This window comes from Electrophorus electricus, chromosome 4 (genome assembly GCF_041902795.1).
Source record: "Electrophorus electricus isolate QZ-2024a chromosome 4, ASM4190279v1, whole genome shotgun sequence".
Lineage (NCBI taxonomy): Eukaryota > Metazoa > Chordata > Actinopteri > Gymnotiformes > Gymnotidae > Electrophorus > Electrophorus electricus.
Genome location: NC_137500.1, coordinates 16,553,569 through 16,580,000, shown reverse-complemented (window position 1 = coordinate 16,580,000; position 26,432 = coordinate 16,553,569). Strand labels below are relative to the sequence as shown.

Below are 26,432 nucleotides of genomic sequence, written 5' to 3'. Positions count from 1 at the left end.
GGTGAACCGAGAAGAACTCGGCCGGCTGGATAGCGTGGTTTGGTACCGCTGGGTTCAGCCACGACTGGGTGAAGCAGAGGAGATTGCAGTCCCGAATGCAAATTTTCCTCAAAATTCCTCTTTAAGTATGAATAAAATACTACAGGTCTGATCATTGCTGTAAATTAAGAAGGAGCACATTGATCAAGCTGCATTCCTGAACAGCACTCAGTTGCCATCGTAATTATTTACAGTATAACACTGTTGCCAAGAGAATAAACTTACTCCAGTCAGCGAGCGTTTCATTTACATTTTGAGTCCCCATGCAACCCATGCATGTTCACCCAATAAGCAAAAGGTTTTTAGATCAATAAAACAAGACAGTTCATTCTCCCAATTATTAGCCCAGTGCATAGTAACTACATATACCATAAAACTGGAAAAATCTAAAACATTTCAAATATGCACATGCAAGCATCCTTTACAATATTTATATAGAATCTTGATGCCTCCGTGAATTTGATAGCCCCGTGATGATAAAACCAGTGCTTTTGTTGAATCAGAAATGCACTTCCCTAAATAGAAATAAACTTTTTTGCCTGGACCAAGAGAACTGCAAACTGAATTCTGTACTGAGACTTCAGATTTGATGACCAAGGTTGCCCTCTGTTGTCTACTAGGGTTCATCACCAAAGGTAAACAATCATGCCAGTTTTACAGAGACAGAGTGATGTTTTGAAAACTCCTCATTGTCATGCCAGGCCCAATCAATGTCAAAAGTACGGAAATGATCTTATCTGAATTTAAAAATGACCATTTTATTTTTAAAGCATATGTAATAAGAATGACCCATGTTCAATGTATAGAAACTAGGGATGGGAGTTTAACGCGTTAATTTCGATTAATTAATTACAGGGAAAATAACTAAATAAAAAAAAAATTAACGCATTTTAATCACACCTTTGCACCGTGGAACGTTTCTCAGTGCACGAGTTCCAGGCATATTGACGCACAATGTGATGAGCATGATGGAGATGACGGAAGAGGCTACGTTGGTGGATGGGAAATTTAAATACAAGAAACTTCCAGATGGAAGTACAAACAAAAAATTTGTTATTTGCACTTTATGCAGGAAGGAGTTTGGTCATCACAGAAGCACTTCCACCCTTCGTTACCACCTCAACGCAAAACATTGGGGCTAGCGCGCAGGTCAGTAATGTTAACGTAGCTGCTAAATGTGATAGTATTCCTAGTACGAGCAAACAGTGTCGCCACTCAACAGTCGACCACATGTCGGGGTTCACATTCAGAAACAAAATGTCAAAGTCCACGTCAGACAAATTGACCAATTCACTAGCGAGACGGATTACTGTGCACTGTAGATAAAGGGTTACAAGAGACGCTGCAAATTGCGTCAGCTGATGCAAGTTACGAACTGCCGTCCAGAAAGACAATGTCCTGCCCTGCCGTGGCCCGAAAATATCTGGCCAGTCCTGCCACGTCTGTTCCTTGTGAGAGACTTTTCTCGCTTGCTGGTAACATAGTTCAGAAGAAGAGGGCAGCATTGACCTCTGAAAATGTCGAAAGGCCAGTTTGTCTCAGTAACTGGCTGAGGAAGCAGTAGATGTTATCATAAGGCCAATGGGTTTGTGTTATTGACTTAACTAAATGTTGATCATATTGACATGCTCGATGTTGTTGTTGTTTAACTTGGGGAGTTTTGCTCAGGATATTGTAAGAATAAGAAGAACTGAAGTCAGAGGATGTCTTAATACCATTTTAGATGATGGTAGACAATATTTTATCTATTTTATTTTATTTATGGGAGCAGTTGAAGTCAATCAGTACTTTTGTATTTTTTGTCAGAATTTCTAGTGTTCTGAAAACTGTTTGCTCTGTGTTTTCTGCACTAATCTATTGGTCTGTATAGTAGACTGGTGGGAAAATAAACAAGATTTTGAAGTTTAAGCTTATGTTCATTGATTCATTCGTCATCCAAACTTAAATTAATATTTCTCATGTTAAATATTGAAATGTGATTAAAATGTGATTAATTTCGATTAATTAATTACAAAGCTTCTAATTATTTAGATATTTTTTTTAATCAAGTCCCACCCCTAATAGAAACATAATATATCGTCATTACCCTTCACACATCACATTTTCATAACACCACTTTCTACTTTTTTCAGAACTTTTTTCAGAACGGCTGAATTCAATTCGGTCACGGAATGCTCCTCCCCCCGCGTGCAAGGGGGATTCACTGTTGTCTAAATTATTAACTACACACCCTTGGACAAAACACACCTTTTTTGTCTGTATTTAATCCCCTGCCACTGTGTGACAGTGTGACCCCGAGCGCCTTTGGTACGAGGGCCTCTCCTGAGACAAGGGGGGCCCCCATTGTCCCCCAAAAGGGATGCGGGGGCGGGAAGTGGTGCACGCCGCAGCCGCCGCCCCCGCCACCACCGCCACCACCACCACCGCCCCCGAGAAAACTTCTCCGCGGCGGTGAGCCGTGACCATCTCTGGTTTGGCCAGGGCAGGTACCGGCCATGGGCCCTGCAGGGGAAGAAACGCGCGGTGATGCTCGCCCTGGTAGCAAGCGGGAAAGTCTGGGTGGGAGGTAAGCTCTGGCACTGAGGATTCCCTGCTGGCTGGAGGCTGTGCAGAATGTGCTCGCAGAACTCCCGCACCGCACCATGGCCCGCGGTACTCTGGCACCGGTACTTTGCTGCAATGAGCGCCATCGCAGAGGTGTCCAGGGGCACAGCGCTCAGTCCAGCCAGGCTCAAGCAGTCCACATCTGTTGCATCATTACCTATAGTAGTGCACAAGAGAAACTCTGAGGGATCCGACTTGTTCATCGCAGTGTGCATGCCGATGTCTGATTTGAAAATTATTTTGCTTTATGATTTGGAGAAATGAGAGAATTCCATTTTGTTTGGCATTGTAGGCATTGGTTTGGTTTGGTTTTCAATGTTTTTTGTCATCATGCTAAAAAAATGTCAGTAAACACTGGACTGTGAAACCTCAGTGAATAGTAATGAAAAGCAGGTGGCAAACATTTATGCATGTTTTTTTAGCTGAATGAGTTTCTGGCACAAAACAACTTTTCCTGATTAGCTGCAGCTATATTTCTAACCATTCTAACAAAATATTTTAACAACAAAAAAAATCTAATCACTGTATGAGATCTACAAACCACAAAATAATCATTATTTAGAAGGGTAACTAAAGGCAAAAGTAGAGAGAAATCACTTACCAATATAGGCCACCTCTTTCCATTCTAGCTTCTTCTCCTTCATCAGTTTCTCAACCTCCACCTGCTTCGGCTCATTCAGAGACATCACAACACAGCCTGTTTTCTGGGACAGCTTGTCTGTGAGTCTCCCCAGTGTGGGGTTCTCACTGGAAGTCAGAAGGATCACCTGATAGGACAGAGTGGAAGAAAACATGCAAAAATGATAGCAGGTGTTACATTTGAAATACTGATTTCAAAAAGTTCTGTGAGGCTCCATTATGTCATAGGTTGCTATAAAACATCAAACAGTTTTATACAGAAAGAAGTAATGCTACAAGAAGCTGTAACTGTAGGCGTCAGGTACTCTGATTCTAGAAATGTGGATTACACTTTGAAATCCAAATGGATCTGTGTAAAATATTTTCTCTCCATTTTTTTTAAATGCGATGGAGGAAGATCCTTTATACAATGACAGCGAATATGGCACCGCGGTACAAATGTAATGATGCATACACAAGCGTAACATTTGGCACGTCAAGTTCCCAGATCAATCGTTACACTGTTTCATACACAAAGTCTAACTCAGAGCAAAACTTCTTTCAAAGGATGTAACAATGACCCACAGGTGGTAGTTTATTTATAATACTTTATGGCTATTTTCTAAGAGCTTGTTAAGCATTTCTTATTTAATAGACTACAAAACTAAACAATGTAATAGATGAGCAACAGCAAAGGTCGTTTTTAAAATTGCATGTGTACAAAAATCAAATGATTAACTGTAGACCTCTTTTATGTGTTTTTGCTATGCTGTGTGATGTATATTTAGTTATAAAATAAGACTGTCTGTGTCAATGACCTGATTTAGAACTTTAGCTAGCTAGCAAACTAAAAATGGAAAGTCAATAAAACAAATACGAATTGTGGAAACCACAGATTTGCATCTAGTAACTATTATGTGTTAAATAATTATATTCAATAATACTTAATTATTATCATCATTATTTTTCTAAGACTCGTCCTTGTAACAAGGAGAGCACCTGGGATCAGGAACAGAAAGACAGGCAGCTGTTATTTCCTCCTGCAATGTTCATCCTACATCTGTTTTGTATTCTTCAGATAGACGTTTCAGTAACGTCCCCAATGAAACCACAACTCGTGTCTCTTCCAGAATAAAATAATTTGATTAAACCTTTATATACACACATTCATACCAATGACACCATAGCATATAAACACTGCAAAACTACTATAACCATAACTGATGAAAACATGCTTCTTACTTTCAGACAATTTATATCAGCCTCCTGGAAGACTGTCAAAAATTGCCAGTGCCGACTATATCTCAAGTCATCACGGCAGGGTATTGGGTAAAGTTTTCAATTAGCAATAATCGCACCTCAGATAAACCTCATAAGCTAGGATACTGCCACGGCGCAAGAATAACCTAAAACCACATGAGTTCGAGCATCTGAGTAACAGGGTCCCTATGCACATCGACAGTTCTTTGATTTGCCTTAGAAACTCCAGAGCTACTAGACATGCAGGCTGAAATTAGAGTTTCATATAAAATAATCAACAATGATCAACACTTCTTGATCAATGTTTTGTGTTAAAACATGAATACTTCGAATGTTACAAAAAGTGAAAGAAAGAACACAATGCATGATGAGTAGTGGACAACAAAGAGTAAGGGTAAGGGGGTGGTGGTAGAGGTGGGGGTTAAATTAGTGTGAACGTTTGGTCAATCACCATAAGGGGTGTGGATTGCACCAAAGTGGGTGGGGAGAAATTGCATTATTGAAGGCCCAACATGAACACCCTGTAAACATACCTGGTCTTTCGCGGCTGAAATAGTGAATTCACAACCTACAGTTCCCTTGTTTATATTTATTTGTTTATTATTTCAATATAAAGCAGTACAGAATAACCCAGCATTTTCACCAATGCTTTCATCAAGACTGTTTTGATTCAAATTTACAGACCCTATGTAAATATAAAACACACAGTCTTGATTTTAAAAAGTCTCCACTGCCCTACCCTAAACACACAAAGAAAGCTGTGGTTTAATGAACCTGATCACAGATCAGTTTAGCATGACCTCTATTAATACCTACCTCTGTTCCTTCTCTCTGCAGCATGGTGATACCATCCAGATCTCTGCTGTTAACGGACACCCTCTCGTCTCCATTTGCAGACAGAGAGATCTGCCCATCTGTCAAACAGCCCAACACATTACACAGGAGAAGCCGCACCAATTCCGGCTTGTCCTTACCGAAGTAACCAAACCTGCATGGAGGCAAATGTGCACGCACGCACGCACGCACACACACACACACACACACACACACACACACACACACACCCCTGGATGTTGATCTTAAGGGTTGTGGCCATTCTTGCCTGAACACTAAGAGAGCAAAAGACGAGAAGGAGTGAGCTGTGGAGATGGTTCTGTGCTCTTCTTCTGGTTTACCCTGCTAGTTTACCTGAGCACCCTCTGTTCTGCAATAGGCCAATCTATGTCATTGTCAATATCAATGCTGTTGTCTGCAGGCATCTCAAAATAGGCCATCTTCCCTCCCTACAAAAGGCAAACATCACATATCACCACACTGCATGCCCTTTTCAATATCTTAAATACAGCCCATAAAAGATTATATAAATAAACCACTAACAACTTCTGGGACAACTAATATTCTGTAATAAGAAGGAGGCTCAGGTCATCAACAGTAGACACTGCTGAGTGGGCAGAAACTTGTGACTGCCATTACGTTGTGGCTTGCAAACGGATTTTTGTTCTGAGTTCGTTCTTACTGGTTATGTTGCTAGACCTTTGATAAAAGTGAGTATCTGAACAATTGTTATAAATGTTTGTCACTGCCTGATTGGTTTGAATCTTGTCAGTGTCCCTGTGTTATCCTAAGGTGTGTGGCCTAACTGCTCAGACAGAAACAAATTCTGAGATTAGATTAATTTGCTGCCTGCATCTTGAACACTGTGGACCTCAGCTCACCTGCAGGACTCCTTCATCTATAAGTTTTTTGGTGGCGATGTAAAAAGATTTATTTTCACAGAGCTCCCCAGGCCAGTCCTGGCGACGGGGCCTCTTGGCTGGGTTCAGGTTCAGGGCCTTAGTGTCGGGGGCCTCTTGAGTAAAAAGAAGAGACAGGAAACACTTCAATTAAACAGCTGTGCAGTAGGCTTGAGAAGAGCTGGAACAATCTTCAACCAAGAGGTCTTTCGGTTCAAGAACACTGATCACAGAACTTGATTTGCTTTCCATTTAAGACTCATAAATGCACAATACATTTCAGAAACATAGCCTAGAGACCTTGCCAAAGAAAGTAAACTACTTAGTTCCATCCCAATGTGACTGAATTCCACTTATACCTCAAACACATCCATCTATGTAGGCTTATCGGTGCATCTTTCACACACCTCCTTTGGTGACCTCTTGCCAACGGAAGTGGTGTCTGCGATCGACAGAGAACACAGAGTCGTAGCCTTGTTTGGTCACCATCTCCACTGCCTGTATAAGGTGGTGTGGGTGGAGGCATGGAGAGGTGGCCTGAATATTACAGATGATGTCCACCTCTAAGGGAGTGGTGCGAAGTGTAAAAAGGGAAATACAAACTATGATTAGACAAAGTCAAATAATAGTCATTGAATTATAACAAATAATTAGTATGTGATATAACATAGAACATGTTACATACTGTATGACTATGTATGTAAAAAAAAAAAAAAGCAAACCTGAATTGGATGCAAATGTTGGTATGAATAAATATGAGAAGGATAGGAAAGTGTCTAATAAAAAGCTCAGTTAAGCAGACTCTGCTGCAGCTGTTTATATGAATAAGTGTTCATTTAAACAGCAAAATGAATTGGGGTTGATTAAGTATGCAGCTGATACATACAAAATGCATGGCACAATGAGCCAGATTTGAAGTCCATTCACTTTTAAACACCAAACTAATGGCTCCGAGCTTCTGATCTGATCAACAGCAGAGAACAACATAACTTGCCTGGGTTCATTCGGCAAAACTCTTGAATAGTTTCCAGGGAGCTTGTTGTATCTTTGGACACTTCTGCACTCCTCCTGTGTACTTTAGCCCCCCATTTCTTTGCCACCCGCTCAATCTCATCGTGGTCAGTGGATACCCACAGACTGTGGAAATATCCCGGGAAACATCACGTCAAGACAGGAACAACTGGTTTGGTGGCGGTCATCCGTACATTCATACTGCCACGAGTTGCAATTTGCAAATTACTATATTTAACGAATTACCTGTCAAACACATCAGAGTCTATAGCTGCCCGTATAACCCATCCGATCAGTGGAACACCCGCCAGCAATTTTATGTTCTTCAGAGGAATTCCATTGCTGCCGCCACGAGCGAGAATCACCGCAGCTACGTGTCTCTTCTTAGTAATATCTAGTTTGGCTCGTTTTGACTGATTATTTCTGTCTTCATCAGCGCTAGCTACAATTTTCCTCTTCATTATAGCCATTCCCTTCAACGGCTACGTGTACAGATTTTCCGGCGCATTACTGATGATGTCAGCGGGTACACGCAGGCGGTAGTAGGGTTTATTGAGAAGTACACCTTGATGCTAGTGGAGTTCCTAGACGGGTTCCAAATGAATTCAAGTCCAGGGATCAAATTGCAGCGGGATTTGAATCAGCACTATATACATCAGCGCTATATAAATAAATTTGATTTGATTTAACCAATCAGCTTTTGCGCCATCTTTTAGTGTTTTTCATTTAAGTGGAAATCACAACGTGACAATAACTTGGTTTCTGTTTATTGTAATTGTTAATTGTTCTGTTAATTGTCTGTTAACTTGTAAAGATGGGTTGCCTTATGGGTTTCCATGCAAATGTGCTTCTGGAGAACTGAGCTGCATTGCATCAAGACAGATTAGAGGTGGGAAAAGGACACATCTGTTGGCTGTACTGTGTTGTCCTTTCTCTAGACTGAGAGATGCACCATTTTGTTCCAATAGCACCATTCCTGACTGAGGGCTCTGGTTTAATAGTCACCGAGAGAGAGAGAGAGAGAGAGAGAGAGAGAGAGAGAGAGAGAGAGAGAGAGAGAGAGAGAGAGAGAGAGAGCAGCTTTGTGGAACAGTGGGTGAGTAGGCCTGGCTGTGCATGAGCAATGACAGCTCAGCAGCATGCTGAACCAGAAGGGCAAGAGTTTATTGGGTTCAGCCTCTCACACAGGGTGAGGACTGTGTGGTATTGCAAATCAACAAGTTTACAGGGAGCTAAGCGAGGATGATGCAGGCTTCCATACTACCAGTATCACTCTCAGTATCGCTCCACTGTTGTTCTGGCTTGCTCAACATACATTACCTGGATATCTATTTTTCTTTTAAAATAGGTTCTTTTTTTTTTAAAACAGGTTCAATAATCAAGGCAAAAAGCCAAAAGAGGGATTTCTTAAATCAATTGTTTAACCTACATTTCTTTATTTCTGTTGTTCACAGAAGTCTGAAAAACATATTTAAATACAAATTTGTGTTGTTTCATTATTTTACAGAAATGTGTTCAGCGATGCTTTATAAACTTGCTCCTTGGTCTATATTCATCTTTTTTACTTTTTAGTTATTAACTCCAACCAATCTTTAGTCCAATATTTTCCTCAAAATTCCTCTTTAAGTATGAATAAAATACTACAGGTCTGATCATTGCTGTAAGTTAAGAAGGAGCACATTGATCAAGCTGCATTCCTGAACAGCACTCAGTTGCCATCGTGATTATTTACAGTATAACAGCGTTGCCAAGAGAATAAAGTTACTCCAGTCAGCGAGCGTTTCAGTTTACATTTTGAGTCCCCATGCAACCCATGCATGTTCACCCAATAAGCAAAAGGTTTTTAGATCAATAAAACAAGAGTTAATTCTCCCAATTATTAGCCCAGTGCATAGTAACTACATATACCATAAAACTGGAAAAATCGAAAACATTTCAAAATATGCACATGCAAGCATCCTTTACAATATTTATATACAATCTTGATGCCTCCATGAATTTGATAGCCCCATGATAAAACCTCCACCACCGCTGCCACCAACGCTGCCACCAACGCCGCCACCGCCGCCACCGCCACTGCCGCCACCACCATCGCCGTCGGGAAAACTTCTCCGCGGTGGTGAGCCGTGACCATCTCTGGTTTGGCCAGAGCAGGTACCGGCCATGGGCCCTGCAGGGGAAGGAACACGCGGAGATACTCGCACTGGTAGCAAGCGGCAAAGTCTGGGTGGGAGGTAAGCTCTGGCGCTGAGGATTCCCTGCTGGCTGGAGGCTGTGCAGAATGTGCTCGCAGAACTCCTGCACCGCACCATGGCCCGCCGCACTCTGGCACTGGTACTTTGCTGCAATGAGCGCCATCGCAGAGGTGTCCAGGGGCACAGCGCTCAGTCCAGCCAGGCTCAAGCAGTCCACATCTGTTGCATCATTACCTATAGTAGTGCAGAAGAGAAACACTGAGGGATCCGACTTGTTCATCGCAGTGTGCATGCTGATGTCTGATTTGAAAATTATTTTGCTTTATGATTTGGAGAAATGAGAGAATTCCATTTTGTTTGGCATTGTAGGCATTGGATCAGAATCTTGGATATTTTTAGATCAAAATGGTTTGGTTTTCAATGTTTTTTGTCATCATGCTAAAAAAAAAATGTCAGAAAACACTGGACTGTGAAACCTCAGTGAATATTGTGCTCAGTAATGAAAAGCAGGTGGTGAATATTTATGCATGTTTTTTTTAGCTGAGTTTCTGGCACAAAACAACTTTTCCTGATTAGCTGTAGCTATATTTCTAACCATTCTAACAACAAAAAAAATCTAATCACTGTATGAGATCTACAAACCACAAAATAATCATTATTTAGAAGGGTAACTAAAGGCAAAAGTACACAGAAATCACTTACCAATATAGGCCACCTCTTTCCATTCTAGCCTCTTCTCCTTCATCAGTTTCTCAACCTCCACCTGCTTCGGCTCATTCAGAGACATCACAACACAGCCCGTTTGCTGGGACAACTTGTCTGTGAGAGTCTCCAGTGTGGGGTTCTCACTGGAAGTCAGAAGGATCACCTGATAAGACAGAGTGGAAGAAACAAACATGCAAAACGATAGCAAGTGTTACATTTGAAATGCTGATTTCAAAAAGTTCTGTGAGGCTCCATTATGTCATAGGTTGCTATAAAACATCAAACAGTTTTATACAGAAAGAAGTAATGCTACAAGAAGCTGTAACTGTAGGCGTCAGGTACTCTGATTCTAGAAATGTCGATTACACTTTGAAATCCAAATGGATCTGTGTAAAATATTTTATCTCTATTTTTTTTAAATGCGATGGAGGAAGATCCTTTATACAATGACAGCGAATATGGCACCGTGGTACAAATGTAATGATGCGTACAAAAGCGTAACATTTGGCACGTCAAGCTCCCAGATCAATCGTTACACTGTTTCATACACGAAGTATAACTCAGAGCAAAACTTCTTTCAAAGGATGTAACAATGACCCACAGGTGGTAGTTTATTTATAATACTTTATGGCCATTTTCTAAGCTCTTGTTAAGCATTTCTTATTTAATAGACTACAAAACTAAATGTAATAGATGAGCAACAACAAAGGTCGTTTTTAAAATTGCATGTGTACAAAAAGCAAACGATTTACTGTAGATGGATTTTATGCATGTTTTTGCTATGCTGTGTGATGTATATTTAGTTATAAAATTAGACTGCCTGTGTCCATGACCTGATCTAGAACTTTAGCTAGCTAGCAAACTAAAAATGGAAAGTCAACAAAACAAAATACAAATTGTGGAAACCATAGTTTTGCATCTAATAACTATGTGTTTTATTATTATTGAATCTAATTATTATTCATCATCATTTTAAAATTATTTTTCTAAGACTTGTCCTTGTAACAGGAAGACAGGCAGCTGTTATTTCCTACTGCAATGTTTATCCTACATCTGTTTTGTACTCTTCAGGCAGACATTTCAGTAACAGTGTCTCCATGCACATCGACAGTTCTTTGATTTGCCTTAAACAAAGATTATACATATTTATGAAAAGTTTGTGAAGACCAGATTAAAGATTTCGTACGTATCTTCAATAAATACCTAGCAAGCATGTGATATCACAAATTAACATCACACTCTCTTCTAGTTTTCACAGTAATATCAGCCTCCGGAGAGACCTTCAAAAATTACCAGCGCCAACTATATTTCAAGTCGTCACGGTGGGGTATTGGGTAAAGTTTTCAACTAGCAATAATTGCACCTCGGATAAACCTCACAGGCTACGATACTGCCACTGCACAAGGGTAACTTACCATCCTATGCGTTCGAGCATCTGAGTAACAGGGTCCCTATGCACATCGACAGTTCTTTGATTTGCCTTAGAAACTCCAGAGCTACTAGACATGCAGGCTGAAATTAGAGTTTCATATAAAATAATCAACAATGATCAACACTTCTTGATCAATGTTTTGTGTTAAAACATGAATACTTCGAATGTTACAAAAAGTGAAAGAAAGAACACAATGCATGATGAGTAGTGGACAACAAAGAGTAAGGGTAAGGGGGTGGTGGTAGAGGTGGGGGTTAAATTAGTGTGAACGTTTGGTCAATCACCATAAGGGGTGTGGATTGCACCAAAGTGGGTGGGGAGAAATTGCATTATTGAAGGCCCAACATGAACACCCTGTAAACATACCTGGTCTTTCGCGGCTGAAATAGTGAATTCACAACCTACAGTTCCCTTGTTTATATTTATTTGTTTATTATTTCAATATAAAGCAGTACAGAATAACCCAGCATTTTCACCAATGCTTTCATCAAGACTGTTTTGATTCAAATTTACAGACCCTATGTAAATATAAAACACGCAGTCTTAATTTTAAAAAGTCTTCACTGCCCTACCCTACACACAAAGCTGTGGTTTAATTAACCTGATCACAGATCAGCTTAGCATAACTTCTACTAATACCTACCTCTGTTCCTTTTCTCTGCAGCAGGCTGATACCAGCCAGATCTCTGCTGTTAACGGGCACCATCTCGTCTCCACTTGCAGACAGAGAGATCTGCCCATCTGTCAAACAGCCCAACACATTACACAGGAGAAGCCGCACCAACTTCGGCTTGTCCTTACCGAAGTAACCAAACCTGCATGGAGGCAAATGTGCACGCACACACACACACACACACACCCCCCTGGATGTTTATCTTAAGGGTACTGGCCATTCTTGCCCGAACACCAAGAGAGCAAAAGATGAGGAGTGAGCTGTGGAGATGGTTCTGTGCTGTTCTGCTGGTTTACCTGAGCACCCTCTGTTCTGCAACAGGCCAATCTATGTCAATGTCAATGTCAATATCAACTCTGCAGGCATCTCAAAATAGGCCATCTTCCCTCCCTACAAAAGGCAAACATCACAGATCACCACACTGCATGCCCTTTTCAATATCTTAAATACAGCCCATAAAAGATTATATAATAAACCACTAACAACTTTTGGGACAACTAACGTTCTGTAATAAGAAGGAGGCTCAGGTCATCATCAGTAGACATTGGTGAGTGGGCAGAAACTTCTGACTGGCATTACGTTGTGGCTCGCAAACTGATTTTTGTTCTGGGTTTGTTCTCACTGGTTATGTTGCTAGAGTCATAGCCTTGTTTGGTCATCATCTCCACTGCCTGTTTAAGGGGGTGTGGGTGGAGGCATGGAGAGGTGGCCTGAATATTACAAATAATGTCCATCTCTAAGAGGTGCAAAATGTAAAAAGGGAAATACAAACTATGATTAGACAAAGTCAATTAAAAGTCATTGAATTCTAACAAATAATTATTATCTGATATAACATAGAACATATTACATAGTGTATGATAATGTATGTGACAAAAAGAAAACCTGAATTGGATGCAAATGTTGATATGAATAAATATGAGGATAGGAAAGTGTCTAAAAAAAGCTCAGTTAAACAGACTCCGCTGCAGTTGTTTATATGAATAAGTGTTCATTTAAACAGCAAAATGAATTGGGGTTGATTAAGTATGCAGCTGATACATACAAAATGCATGACACAATGAGCCAGATATGAAGTCCATTCACTTTTAAACACCAAACTAATGGCTCCGAGCTTCTGATCTGATCAACAGCGGACCACAGCAGAGAACAACATAACTTGCCTGGGTTCATTCGGCAAAACTCTTGAATAGTTTCCAGGGAGCTTGTTGTATCTTTGGACACTTCTGCACTCCTCCTGTGTACTCGAGTCTCCCATTTCTTTGCCACCCGCTCAGTCTCATCGTGGTCAGTGGATACCCACAGACTGTGGAAATGTACCAGTAAACCTCACGTCAAGACAGGAACAATTGGTTTGGTGGTGGTCATCCTTACATTCATACTGACACGAGTTGCAATTAGCAAATTACTATATTTAACGAATTACCTGTCAAACACATCAGAGTCTATAGCTGCCCGTATAGCCCATCCGATCAGTGGAACACCCGCCAGCATTTTTATGTTCTTCAGAGGAATTCCATTGCTGCCGCCACGAGCGAGAATCACCGCAGTTACGTGTCTCTTCTTATCATTATCTAGTTTGGTTCGTTTCGGTTGCTTATTGCTGCCTTCAACAGCGCTAGCTACAATGTGCCTCTTTGAAATAGCAATTCCTTTCAAAGGCTACGTAAATAAATGGATCGCAAAAGAAACAAAGCCTCAGTAATCAGTGATGGTAAAAACTGGCTACATTACGGAGGTCAGGAGAGCGGACACTAGAGCGTCACACATAATGATTACCGTAATGAACTTACACCCCCCGCACCTCGCTGACACGTGCATTTAAATTTTGTTCAAGTTGACTTTTACAATTTTGACACAAAATAAACGTTAAACGTTAACGTACAGTAATGCTGAAGAACGATAGTCTTGACAAAGGCCTCTGAACTCCAACCAAAAATATCTCTCTACGAAATTTTAATTGACCACATATAACAAAGATTACACATATTTATGAAAAGTACGTGGAGAACATACTAAAGATTTTGTATGTATTTTCAATAAATACCTAGCAAGCATGTTACGTCACAAACTAATGTCACACTCTCTTCTAGTTTTCACAATAATATCAGTCTCCGGAGAGACCGGCAAAAATTGCCAGCGCCGACTATATTTCAAGTCGTCATGGCGGGGTATTGGGTAAAGTTTTCAACTAGCAATAATCGCGCCTCGGATAAACCTCATAGGCTACAATACTGCCACTGCGCAAAGATAATTTACCATTCTATGAGTTCGAGCATCTGAGTAACAGGGTCCCTATGCGCATCGACGGTTCTTTGATTTGCCTTAACAAAAACTCCAGAACTACTAGATATGCAGGCTGAAATTAGAGTTTCATATAAATTAATCAACAATTAACAACACTTCTTAATCAATGTTTTGTGTAAAAACATGAATACTTCGAATGTAAAAAAGTGAAAGAAAGAACACAATGCATGATGGGTAGTGGACAACAAAGAGTAAGAGTAAGGGGGTGGGGGTAGAGGTGGGGGGTTAAATTAGTGTAAACTTTGGTCAATCGCCATATGGGGTGTGGATTGCACCAAAGCGGGTGGGGAGAAATTGCATTGTTAAAGGCCCAATATGAACACATTGTAAACATACATGCTCTTTTGCTGCTGAAATAGTGAATTCACAAACTACAGTTCCCCTGTTTATATTTATTTGTTTATTTCAATATACAGCAGTACAGAATCACCCAGCATTTTTCACCAATGCCTTCGTCAAGACCGTTTTAATTTAAATTTATAGTCCCTATGTAAATATAAAACACGCAGTCTTAATTTTAAAAAGTCTTCACTGCCCTACCCTACACACAAAGCTGTGGTTTAATTAACCTGATCACAGATCAGCTTAGCATAACTTCTACTAATACCTACCTCTGTTCCTTCTCTCTGCAGCAGGCTGATACCAGCCAGATCTCTGCGGTTAACGGGCACCATCTCGTTTCCACTTGCAGACAGAGAGATCTGCCCATCTGTCAAACAGCCCAACACATTACACAGGAGAAGCCAAACCAACTCCGGCTTGTCCTTACCGAAGTAACCAAACCTGCATTGACGCAAATGAGCATGTGCGCGCGCGTGCACACACACACACACACACACACACACACACACCTCTGGATGTTTATCTTAAGGGTAGTGGCCATTCTTGCCCGAACACCAAGAGAGCAAAAGAAGAGGAGTGAGCTGTGGAGATGGTTCTGTGCTGTTCTGCTGGTTTACCTGAGCACCCTCTGTTCTGCAACAGGCCAATCTATGTCAATGTCAATGTCAATATCAACTCTGCAGGCATCTCAAAATAGGCCATCTTCCCTCCCTACAAAAGGCAAACATCACAGATCACCACACTGCATGCCCTTTTCAATATCTTAAATACAGCCCATAAAAGATTATATAATAAACCACTAACAACTTTTGGGACAACTAACGTTCTGTAATAAGAAGGAGGCTCAGGTCATCATCAGTAGACATTGGTGAGTGGGCAGAAACTTCTGACTGGCATTACGTTGTGGCTCGCAAACTGATTTTTGTTCTGGGTTTGTTCTCACTGGTTATGTTGCTAGAGTCATAGCCTTGTTTGGTCATCATCTCCACTGCCTGTTTAAGGGGGTGTGGGTGGAGGCATGGAGAGGTGGCCTGAATATTACAAATAATGTCCATCTCTAAGAGGTGCAAAATGTAAAAAGGGAAATACAAACTATGATTAGACAAAGTCAATTAAAAGTCATTGAATTCTAACAAATAATTATTATCTGATATAACATAGAACATATTACATAGTGTATGATAATGTATGTGACAAAAAGAAAACCTGAATTGGATGCAAATGTTGATATGAATAAATATGAGGATAGGAAAGTGTCTAAAAAAAGCTCAGTTAAACAGACTCCGCTGCAGTTGTTTATATGAATAAGTGTTCATTTAAACAGCAAAATGAATTGGGGTTGATTAAGTATGCAGCTGATACATACAAAATGCATGACACAATGAGCCAGATATGAAGTCCATTCACTTTTAAACACCAAACTAATGGCTCCGAGCTTCTGATCTGATCAACAGCGGACCACAGCAGAGAACAACATAACTTGCCTGGGTTCATTCGGCAAAACTCTTGAATAGTTTCCAGGGAGCTTGTTGTATCTTTGGACACTTCTGCACTCCTCCTGTGTACTCGAGTCTCCCATTTCTTTGCCACCCGCTCAGTCTCATCGTGGTCAGTGGATACCCACAGACTGTGGAAATGTACCAGTAAACCTCACGTCAAGACAGGAACAATTGGTTTGGTGGTGGTCATCCTTACATTCATACTGACACGAGTTGCAATTAGCAAATTACTATATTTAACGAATTACCTGTCAAACACATCAGAGTCTATAGCTGCCCGTATAGCCCATCCGATCAGTGGAACACCCGCCAGCATTTTTATGTTCTTCAGAGGAATTCCATTGCTGCCGCCACGAGCGAGAATCACCGCAGTTACGTGTCTCTTCTTATCATTATCTAGTTTGGTTCGTTTCGGTTGCTTATTGCTGCCTTCAACAGCGCTAGCTACAATGTGCCTCTTTGAAATAGCAATTCCTTTCAAAGGCTACGTAAATAAATGGATCGCAAAAGAAACAAAGCCTCAGTAATCAGTGATGGTAAAAACTGGCTACATTACGGAGGTCAGGAGAGCGGACACTAGAGCGTCACACATAATGATTACCGTAATGAACTTACACCCCCCGCACCTCGCTGACACGTGCATTTAAATTTTGTTCAAGTTGACTTTTACAATTTTGACACAAAATAAACGTTAAACGTTAACGTACAGTAATGCTGAAGAACGATAGTCTTGACAAAGGCCTCTGAACTCCAACCAAAAATATCTCTCTACGAAATTTTAATTGACCACATATAACAAAGATTACACATATTTATGAAAAGTACGTGGAGAACATACTAAAGATTTTGTATGTATTTTCAATAAATACCTAGCAAGCATGTTACGTCACAAACTAATGTCACACTCTCTTCTAGTTTTCACAATAATATCAGTCTCCGGAGAGACCGGCAAAAATTGCCAGCGCCGACTATATTTCAAGTCGTCATGGCGGGGTATTGGGTAAAGTTTTCAACTAGCAATAATCGCGCCTCGGATAAACCTCATAGGCTACAATACTGCCACTGCGCAAAGATAATTTACCATTCTATGAGTTCGAGCATCTGAGTAACAGGGTCCCTATGCGCATCGACGGTTCTTTGATTTGCCTTAACAAAAACTCCAGAACTACTAGATATGCAGGCTGAAATTAGAGTTTCATATAAATTAATCAACAATTAACAACACTTCTTAATCAATGTTTTGTGTAAAAACATGAATACTTCGAATGTAAAAAAGTGAAAGAAAGAACACAATGCATGATGGGTAGTGGACAACAAAGAGTAAGAGTAAGGGGGTGGGGGTAGAGGTGGGGGGTTAAATTAGTGTAAACTTTGGTCAATCGCCATATGGGGTGTGGATTGCACCAAAGCGGGTGGGGAGAAATTGCATTGTTAAAGGCCCAATATGAACACATTGTAAACATACATGCTCTTTTGCTGCTGAAATAGTGAATTCACAAACTACAGTTCCCCTGTTTATATTTATTTGTTTATTTCAATATACAGCAGTACAGAATCACCCAGCATTTTTCACCAATGCCTTCGTCAAGACCGTTTTAATTTAAATTTATAGTCCCTATGTAAATATAAAACACGCAGTCTTAATTTTAAAAAGTCTTCACTGCCCTACCCTACACACAAAGCTGTGGTTTAATTAACCTGATCACAGATCAGCTTAGCATAACTTCTACTAATACCTACCTCTGTTCCTTCTCTCTGCAGCAGGCTGATACCAGCCAGATCTCTGCGGTTAACGGGCACCATCTCGTTTCCACTTGCAGACAGAGAGATCTGCCCATCTGTCAAACAGCCCAACACATTACACAGGAGAAGCCAAACCAACTCCGGCTTGTCCTTACCGAAGTAACCAAACCTGCATTGACGCAAATGAGCATGTGCGCGCGCGTGCACACACACACACACACACACACACACACACACCTCTGGATGTTTATCTTAAGGGTAGTGGCCATTCTTGCCCGAACACCAAGAGAGCAAAAGAAGAGGAGTGAGCTGTGGAGATGGTTCTGTGCTGTTCTGCTGGTTTACCTGAGCACCCTCTGTTCTGCAACAGGCCAATCTATGTCAATGTCAATGTCAATATCAACTCTGCAGGCATCTCAAAATAGGCCATCTTCCCTCCCTACAAAAGGCAAACATCACAGATCACCACACTGCATGCCCTTTTCAATATCTTAAATACAGCCCATAAAAGATTATATAATAAACCACTAACAACTTTTGGGACAACTAACGTTCTGTAATAAGAAGGAGGCTCAGGTCATCATCAGTAGACATTGGTGAGTGGGCAGAAACTTCTGACTGGCATTACGTTGTGGCTCGCAAACTGATTTTTGTTCTGGGTTTGTTCTCACTGGTTATGTTGCTAGAGTCATAGCCTTGTTTGGTCATCATCTCCACTGCCTGTTTAAGGGGGTGTGGGTGGAGGCATGGAGAGGTGGCCTGAATATTACAAATAATGTCCATCTCTAAGAGGTGCAAAATGTAAAAAGGGAAATACAAACTATGATTAGACAAAGTCAATTAAAAGTCATTGAATTCTAACAAATAATTATTATCTGATATAACATAGAACATATTACATAGTGTATGATAATGTATGTGACAAAAAGAAAACCTGAATTGGATGCAAATGTTGATATGAATAAATATGAGGATAGGAAAGTGTCTAAAAAAAGCTCAGTTAAACAGACTCCGCTGCAGTTGTTTATATGAATAAGTGTTCATTTAAACAGCAAAATGAATTGGGGTTGATTAAGTATGCAGCTGATACATACAAAATGCATGACACAATGAGCCAGATATGAAGTCCATTCACTTTTAAACACCAAACTAATGGCTCCGAGCTTCTGATCTGATCAACAGCGGACCACAGCAGAGAACAACATAACTTGCCTGGGTTCATTCGGCAAAACTCTTGAATAGTTTCCAGGGAGCTTGTTGTATCTTTGGACACTTCTGCACTCCTCCTGTGTACTCGAGTCTCCCATTTCTTTGCCACCCGCTCAGTCTCATCGTGGTCAGTGGATACCCACAGACTGTGGAAATGTACCAGTAAACCTCACGTCAAGACAGGAACAATTGGTTTGGTGGTGGTCATCCTTACATTCATACTGACACGAGTTGCAATTAGCAAATTACTATATTTAACGAATTACCTGTCAAACACATCAGAGTCTATAGCTGCCCGTATAGCCCATCCGATCAGTGGAACACCCGCCAGCATTTTTATGTTCTTCAGAGGAATTCCATTGCTGCCGCCACGAGCGAGAATCACCGCAGTTACGTGTCTCTTCTTATCATTATCTAGTTTGGTTCGTTTCGGTTGCTTATTGCTGCCTTCAACAGCGCTAGCTACAATGTGCCTCTTTGAAATAGCAATTCCTTTCAAAGGCTACGTAAATAAATGGATCGCAAAAGAAACAAAGCCTCAGTAATCAGTGATGGTAAAAACTGGCTACATTACGGAGGTCAGGAGAGCGGACACTAGAGCGTCACACATAATGATTACCGTAATGAACTTACACCCCCCGCACCTCGCTGACACGTGCATTTAAATTTTGTTCAAGTTGACTTTTACAATTTTGACACAAAATAAACGTTAAACGTTAACGTACAGTAATGCTGAAGAACGATAGTCTTGACAAAGGCCTCTGAACTCCAACCAAAAATATCTCTCTACGAAATTTTAATTGACCACATATAACAAAGATTACACATATTTATGAAAAGTACGTGGAGAACATACTAAAGATTTTGTATGTATTTTCAATAAATACCTAGCAAGCATGTTACGTCACAAACTAATGTCACACTCTCTTCTAGTTTTCACAATAATATCAGTCTCCGGAGAGACCGGCAAAAATTGCCAGCGCCGACTATATTTCAAGTCGTCATGGCGGGGTATTGGGTAAAGTTTTCAACTAGCAATAATCGCGCCTCGGATAAACCTCATAGGCTACAATACTGCCACTGCGCAAAGATAACTTACCATTCTATGAGTTCGAGCATCTGAGTAACAGGGTCCCTATGCGCATCGACGGTTCTTTGATTTGCCTTAACAAAAACTCCAGAACTACTAGATATGCAGGCTGAAATTAGAGTTTCATATAAATTAATCAACAATTAACAACACTTCTTAATCAATGTTTTGTGTAAAAACATGAATACTTCGAATGTAAAAAAGTGAAAGAAAGAACACAATGCATGATGGGTAGTGGACAACAAAGAGTAAGAGTAAGGGGGTGGGGGTAGAGGTGGGGGGTTAAATTAGTGTAAACTTTGGTCAATCGCCATATGGGGTGTGGATTGCACCAAAGCGGGTGGGGAGAAATTGCATTGTTAAAGGCCCAATATGAACACATTGTAAACATACATGCTCTTTTGCTGCTGAAATAGTGAATTCACAAACTACAGTTCCCCTGTTTATATTTATTTGTTTATTTCAATATACAGCAGTACAGAATCACCCAGCATTTTTCACCAATGCCTTCGTCAAGACCGTTTTAATTTAAATTTATAGTCCCTATGTAAATATAAAACACGCAGTCTTAATTTTAAAAAGTCTTCACTGCCCTACCCTACACACAAAGCTGTGGTTTAATTAACCTGATCACAGATCAGCTTAGCATAACTTCTACTAATACCTACCTCTGTTCCTTCTCTCTGCAGCAGGCTGATACCAGCCAGATCTCTGCGGTTAACGGGCACCATCTCGTTTCCACTTGCAGACAGAGAGATCTGCCCATCTGTCAAACAGCCCAACACATTACACAGGAGAAGCCAAACCAACTCCGGCTTGTCCTTACCGAAGTAACCAAACCTGCATTGACGCAAATGAGCATGTGCGCGCGCGTGCACACACACACACACACACACACACACACACACCTCTGGATGTTTATCTTAAGGGTAGTGGCCATTCTTGCCCGAACACCAAGAGAGCAAAAGAAGAGGAGTGAGCTGTGGAGATGGTTCTGTGCTGTTCTGCTGGTTTACCTGAGCACCCTCTGTTCTGCAACAGGCCAATCTATGTCAATGTCAATGTCAATATCAACTCTGCAGGCATCTCAAAATAGGCCATCTTCCCTCCCTACAAAAGGCAAACATCACAGATCACCACACTGCATGCCCTTTTCAATATCTTAAATACAGCCCATAAAAGATTATATAATAAACCACTAACAACTTTTGGGACAACTAACGTTCTGTAATAAGAAGGAGGCTCAGGTCATCATCAGTAGACATTGGTGAGTGGGCAGAAACTTCTGACTGGCATTACGTTGTGGCTCGCAAACTGATTTTTGTTCTGGGTTTGTTCTCACTGGTTATGTTGCTAGAGTCATAGCCTTGTTTGGTCATCATCTCCACTGCCTGTTTAAGGGGGTGTGGGTGGAGGCATGGAGAGGTGGCCTGAATATTACAAATAATGTCCATCTCTAAGAGGTGCAAAATGTAAAAAGGGAAATACAAACTATGATTAGACAAAGTCAATTAAAAGTCATTGAATTCTAACAAATAATTATTATCTGATATAACATAGAACATATTACATAGTGTATGATAATGTATGTGACAAAAAGAAAACCTGAATTGGATGCAAATGTTGATATGAATAAATATGAGGATAGGAAAGTGTCTAAAAAAAGCTCAGTTAAACAGACTCCGCTGCAGTTGTTTATATGAATAAGTGTTCATTTAAACAGCAAAATGAATTGGGGTTGATTAAGTATGCAGCTGATACATACAAAATGCATGACACAATGAGCCAGATATGAAGTCCATTCACTTTTAAACACCAAACTAATGGCTCCGAGCTTCTGATCTGATCAACAGCGGACCACAGCAGAGAACAACATAACTTGCCTGGGTTCATTCGGCAAAACTCTTGAATAGTTTCCAGGGAGCTTGTTGTATCTTTGGACACTTCTGCACTCCTCCTGTGTACTCGAGTCTCCCATTTCTTTGCCACCCGCTCAGTCTCATCGTGGTCAGTGGATACCCACAGACTGTGGAAATGTACCAGTAAACCTCACGTCAAGACAGGAACAATTGGTTTGGTGGTGGTCATCCTTACATTCATACTGACACGAGTTGCAATTAGCAAATTACTATATTTAACGAATTACCTGTCAAACACATCAGAGTCTATAGCTGCCCGTATAGCCCATCCGATCAGTGGAACACCCGCCAGCATTTTTATGTTCTTCAGAGGAATTCCATTGCTGCCGCCACGAGCGAGAATCACCGCAGTTACGTGTCTCTTCTTATCATTATCTAGTTTGGTTCGTTTCGGTTGCTTATTGCTGCCTTCAACAGCGCTAGCTACAATGTGCCTCTTTGAAATAGCAATTCCTTTCAAAGGCTACGTAAATAAATGGATCGCAAAAGAAACAAAGCCTCAGTAATCAGTGATGGTAAAAACTGGCTACATTACGGAGGTCAGGAGAGCGGACACTAGAGCGTCACACATAATGATTACCGTAATGAACTTACACCCCCCGCACCTCGCTGACACGTGCATTTAAATTTTGTTCAAGTTGACTTTTACAATTTTGACACAAAATAAACGTTAAACGTTAACGTACAGTAATGCTGAAGAACGATAGTCTTGACAAAGGCCTCTGAACTCCAACCAAAAATATCTCTCTACGAAATTTTAATTGACCACATATAACAAAGATTACACATATTTATGAAAAGTACGTGGAGAACATACTAAAGATTTTGTATGTATTTTCAATAAATACCTAGCAAGCATGTTACGTCACAAACTAATGTCACACTCTCTTCTAGTTTTCACAATAATATCAGTCTCCGGAGAGACCGGCAAAAATTGCCAGCGCCGACTATATTTCAAGTCGTCATGGCGGGGTATTGGGTAAAGTTTTCAACTAGCAATAATCGCGCCTCGGATAAACCTCATAGGCTACAATACTGCCACTGCGCAAAGATAATTTACCATTCTATGAGTTCGAGCATCTGAGTAACAGGGTCCCTATGCGCATCGACGGTTCTTTGATTTGCCTTAACAAAAACTCCAGAACTACTAGATATGCAGGCTGAAATTAGAGTTTCATATAAATTAATCAACAATTAACAACACTTCTTAATCAATGTTTTGTGTAAAAACATGAATACTTCGAATGTAAAAAAGTGAAAGAAAGAACACAATGCATGATGGGTAGTGGACAACAAAGAGTAAGAGTAAGGGGGTGGGGGTAGAGGTGGGGGGTTAAATTAGTGTAAACTTTGGTCAATCGCCATATGGGGTGTGGATTGCACCAAAGCGGGTGGGGAGAAATTGCATTGTTAAAGGCCCAATATGAACACATTGTAAACATACATGCTCTTTTGCTGCTGAAATAGTGAATTCACAAACTACAGTTCCCCTGTTTATATTTATTTGTTTATTTCAATATACAGCAGTACAGAATCACCCAGCATTTTTCACCAATGCCTTCGTCAAGACCGTTTTAATTTAAATTTATAGTCCCTATGTAAATATAAAACACGCAGTCTTAATTTTAAAAAGTCTTCACTGCCCTACCCTACACACAAAGCTGTGGTTTAATTAACCTGATCACAGATCAGCTTAGCATAACTTCTACTAATACCTACCTCTGTTCCTTCTCTCTGCAGCAGGCTGATACCAGCCAGATCTCTGCGGTTAACGGGCACCATCTCGTTTCCACTTGCAGACAGAGAGATCTGCCCATCTGTCAAACAGCCCAACACATTACACAGGAGAAGCCAAACCAACTCCGGCTTGTCCTTACCGAAGTAACCAAACCTGCATTGACGCAAATGAGCATGTGCGCGCGCGTGCACACACACACACACACACACACACACACACACACACCTCTGGATGTTTATCTTAAGGGTAGTGGCCATTCTTGCCCGAACACCAAGAGAGCAAAAGAAGAGGAGTGAGCTGTGGAGATGGTTCTGTGCTGTTCTGCTGGTTTACCTGAGCACCCTCTGTTCTGCAACAGGCCAATCTATGTCAATGTCAATGTCAATATCAACTCTGCAGGCATCTCAAAATAGGCCATCTTCCCTCCCTACAAAAGGCAAACATCACAGATCACCACACTGCATGCCCTTTTCAATATCTTAAATACAGCCCATAAAAGATTATATAATAAACCACTAACAACTTTTGGGACAACTAACGTTCTGTAATAAGAAGGAGGCTCAGGTCATCATCAGTAGACATTGGTGAGTGGGCAGAAACTTCTGACTGGCATTACGTTGTGGCTCGCAAACTGATTTTTGTTCTGGGTTTGTTCTCACTGGTTATGTTGCTAGAGTCATAGCCTTGTTTGGTCATCATCTCCACTGCCTGTTTAAGGGGGTGTGGGTGGAGGCATGGAGAGGTGGCCTGAATATTACAAATAATGTCCATCTCTAAGAGGTGCAAAATGTAAAAAGGGAAATACAAACTATGATTAGACAAAGTCAATTAAAAGTCATTGAATTCTAACAAATAATTATTATCTGATATAACATAGAACATATTACATAGTGTATGATAATGTATGTGACAAAAAGAAAACCTGAATTGGATGCAAATGTTGATATGAATAAATATGAGGATAGGAAAGTGTCTAAAAAAAGCTCAGTTAAACAGACTCCGCTGCAGTTGTTTATATGAATAAGTGTTCATTTAAACAGCAAAATGAATTGGGGTTGATTAAGTATGCAGCTGATACATACAAAATGCATGACACAATGAGCCAGATATGAAGTCCATTCACTTTTAAACACCAAACTAATGGCTCCGAGCTTCTGATCTGATCAACAGCGGACCACAGCAGAGAACAACATAACTTGCCTGGGTTCATTCGGCAAAACTCTTGAATAGTTTCCAGGGAGCTTGTTGTATCTTTGGACACTTCTGCACTCCTCCTGTGTACTCGAGTCTCCCATTTCTTTGCCACCCGCTCAGTCTCATCGTGGTCAGTGGATACCCACAGACTGTGGAAATGTACCAGTAAACCTCACGTCAAGACAGGAACAATTGGTTTGGTGGTGGTCATCCTTACATTCATACTGACACGAGTTGCAATTAGCAAATTACTATATTTAACGAATTACCTGTCAAACACATCAGAGTCTATAGCTGCCCGTATAGCCCATCCGATCAGTGGAACACCCGCCAGCATTTTTATGTTCTTCAGAGGAATTCCATTGCTGCCGCCACGAGCGAGAATCACCGCAGTTACGTGTCTCTTCTTATCATTGTCTAGTTTGGTTCGTTTCGGTTGCTTATTGCTGCCTTCAACAGCGCTAGCTACAATGTGCCTCTTTGAAATAGCAATTCCTTTCAAAGGCTACGTAAATAAATGGATCGCAAAAGAAACAAAGCCTCAGTAATCAGTGATGGTAAAAACTGGCTACATTACGGAGGTCAGGAGAGCGGACACTGGAGCGTCACACATAATGATTACCGTAATGAACTTACACCCCCCGCACCTCGCTGACACGTGCATTTAAATTTTGTTCAAGTTGACTTTTACAATTTTGACACAAAATAAACGTTAAATGTTAACGTACAGTAATGCTGAAGAACGATAGTCTTGACAAAGGCCTCTGAACTCCAACCAAAAATATCTCTCTACGAAATTTTAATTGACTACATATAACAAAGATTACACATATCTATGAAAAGTATGTGGAGAACAGACTAAATATTTTGTATGTAGCAAGCATGTTACGTCATAAACTAATATCACACTCTTTTCTAGTTTTCACAATAATATCAGCCTCCTGAGAGACCGTCAAAAATTGCCAGCGCCGACTATATTTCAAGTCGTCACGGCGGGGTATTGGGTAAAGTTTTCAACTAGCAATAATCGCGCCTCGGATAAACCTCATAGGCTACGATACTGCCACTGCGCAAAGCTAAAGATTGTTGTGGTGGGAACGTCATCTGAATGTAGAGTACCA

At 40.7% G+C, this 26,432-nt stretch overlaps 3 protein-coding genes and 7 non-coding genes across 22 annotated transcripts; all 10 read right to left on the bottom strand.

The window, feature by feature from the left end:
- Positions 1-803: 803 nt before the first annotated feature.
- On the bottom strand, positions 804-7,765 carry LOC118242550 (N-acylneuraminate cytidylyltransferase-like). Its single transcript, XM_081712673.1, has 9 exons — positions 7,512-7,765; positions 7,249-7,391; positions 6,662-6,817; positions 6,237-6,370; positions 5,710-5,804; positions 5,338-5,509; positions 3,245-3,410; positions 2,287-2,800; positions 804-1,913 (listed from the first exon to the last, which is right to left on the bottom strand). The coding sequence occupies exons 1-9, from the start codon at positions 7,733-7,735 to the stop codon at positions 1,889-1,891; spliced, it is 1,629 nt and encodes a 542-aa protein (XP_081568799.1). The 5' UTR covers positions 7,736-7,765; the 3' UTR covers positions 804-1,888.
- LOC118241003 (U4 spliceosomal RNA) lies at positions 4,524-4,664 on the bottom strand. The gene has a single exon (XR_004775776.1). It is a non-coding gene; the product is annotated as a U4 spliceosomal RNA (small nuclear RNA).
- Positions 7,766-8,677: 912 nt separating the features above from the next.
- Positions 8,678-12,660, bottom strand: LOC113587611 (N-acylneuraminate cytidylyltransferase-like). Of its 3 annotated transcripts, XM_081712689.1 has the most exons (5): positions 12,567-12,660; positions 12,241-12,412; positions 11,581-11,677; positions 10,163-10,328; positions 8,678-9,694 (listed from the first exon to the last, which is right to left on the bottom strand). In XM_081712689.1, exons 3-5 carry the CDS (start codon positions 11,581-11,583, stop codon positions 9,201-9,203), a joined length of 663 nt encoding a protein of 220 aa, XP_081568815.1. In that variant the 5' UTR covers positions 11,584-11,677; positions 12,241-12,412; positions 12,567-12,660; the 3' UTR covers positions 8,678-9,200. The 3 variants fall into 3 exon arrangements, with proteins under 3 accessions (XP_081568815.1, XP_081568814.1, XP_081568816.1); XM_081712688.1 differs by lacking the exon at positions 11,581-11,677; XM_081712690.1 differs by lacking the exons at positions 12,241-12,412; positions 12,567-12,660 and having other exon boundaries at positions 11,581-12,234.
- On the bottom strand, positions 11,433-11,573 carry LOC113587621 (U4 spliceosomal RNA). Its single transcript, XR_003411760.3, has one exon. It is a non-coding gene; the product is annotated as a U4 spliceosomal RNA (small nuclear RNA).
- On the bottom strand, positions 12,568-26,377 carry LOC145643367 (uncharacterized). Of its 11 annotated transcripts, none has more exons than XM_081712679.1 (14): positions 25,318-26,377; positions 24,099-24,890; positions 22,344-22,486; positions 21,803-21,916; positions 20,470-20,569; positions 19,374-19,516; positions 18,833-18,946; positions 17,500-17,599; positions 16,404-16,546; positions 15,863-15,976; positions 14,530-14,629; positions 13,434-13,576; positions 12,773-13,006; positions 12,568-12,660 (listed from the first exon to the last, which is right to left on the bottom strand). In XM_081712679.1, the coding sequence occupies exons 2-13, from the start codon at positions 24,194-24,196 to the stop codon at positions 12,846-12,848; spliced, it is 1,473 nt and encodes a 490-aa protein (XP_081568805.1). In that variant the 5' UTR covers positions 24,197-24,890; positions 25,318-26,377; the 3' UTR covers positions 12,568-12,660; positions 12,773-12,845. The 11 variants fall into 11 exon arrangements, with proteins under 11 accessions (XP_081568805.1, XP_081568803.1, XP_081568804.1 ...); XM_081712677.1 differs by lacking the exons at positions 12,568-12,660; positions 12,773-13,006 and having other exon boundaries at positions 13,014-13,576; positions 24,099-24,270; positions 24,451-24,544; positions 24,657-24,890; XM_081712678.1 differs by lacking the exons at positions 12,568-12,660; positions 12,773-13,006 and having other exon boundaries at positions 13,014-13,576; positions 24,099-24,196; positions 24,451-24,544; positions 24,657-24,890.
- Positions 14,382-14,522, bottom strand: LOC145657719 (U4 spliceosomal RNA). Its single transcript, XR_014123594.1, has one exon. It is a non-coding gene; the product is annotated as a U4 spliceosomal RNA (small nuclear RNA).
- On the bottom strand, positions 17,352-17,492 carry LOC145657708 (U4 spliceosomal RNA). The gene has a single exon (XR_014123583.1). It is a non-coding gene; the product is annotated as a U4 spliceosomal RNA (small nuclear RNA).
- Positions 20,322-20,462, bottom strand: LOC145657698 (U4 spliceosomal RNA). Its single transcript, XR_014123573.1, has one exon. It is a non-coding gene; the product is annotated as a U4 spliceosomal RNA (small nuclear RNA).
- Positions 23,292-23,432, bottom strand: LOC118240997 (U4 spliceosomal RNA). Its single transcript, XR_004775770.2, has one exon. It is a non-coding gene; the product is annotated as a U4 spliceosomal RNA (small nuclear RNA).
- On the bottom strand, positions 26,249-26,389 carry LOC113587620 (U4 spliceosomal RNA). The gene has a single exon (XR_003411759.1). It is a non-coding gene; the product is annotated as a U4 spliceosomal RNA (small nuclear RNA).
- Between the last annotated feature and the right edge of the window lie 43 nt (positions 26,390-26,432).

Excerpts from the sequence above, each read along its gene's own strand:
- LOC118242550 (XM_081712673.1), bottom strand. The coding sequence starts at position 7,735 with ATGGCTATAATGAAGAGGAAAATTGTAGCTAGCGCTGATGAAGACAGA. Across the intron at positions 5,805-6,236 it reads TAGATGAAGGAGTCCTGCAG|GGAGGGAAGATGGCCTATTT; the intron begins GTGAGCTGAGGT and ends TGCCTTTTGTAG. Across the intron at positions 5,510-5,709 it reads GCAGAACAGAGGGTGCTCAG|GTTTGGTTACTTCGGTAAGG; the intron begins GTAAACTAGCAG and ends GCCTCCATGCAG.
- LOC113587611 (XM_081712688.1), bottom strand. The coding sequence starts at position 12,303 with ATGGTGCCCGTTAACAGCAGAGATCTGGCTGGTATCAGCCTGCTGCAG. Across the intron at positions 10,329-12,240 it reads TGCAGAGAAAAGGAACAGAG|GTGATCCTTCTGACTTCCAG; the intron begins GTAGGTATTAGT and ends CTGTCTTATCAG. Across the intron at positions 9,695-10,162 it reads GAAAGAGGTGGCCTATATTG|GTAATGATGCAACAGATGTG; the intron begins GTAAGTGATTTC and ends GCACTACTATAG.
- LOC145643367 (XM_081712676.1), bottom strand. The coding sequence starts at position 24,196 with ATGGGCAGATCTCTCTGTCTGCAAGTGGAAACGAGATGGTGCCCGTTA. Across the intron at positions 22,487-24,098 it reads TGCAGAGAGAAGGAACAGAG|TCTGTGGGTATCCACTGACC; the intron begins GTAGGTATTAGT and ends ACATTTCCACAG. Across the intron at positions 21,917-22,343 it reads GTTTTGCCGAATGAACCCAG|AGATGGACATTATTTGTAAT; the intron begins GCAAGTTATGTT and ends TGCACCTCTTAG.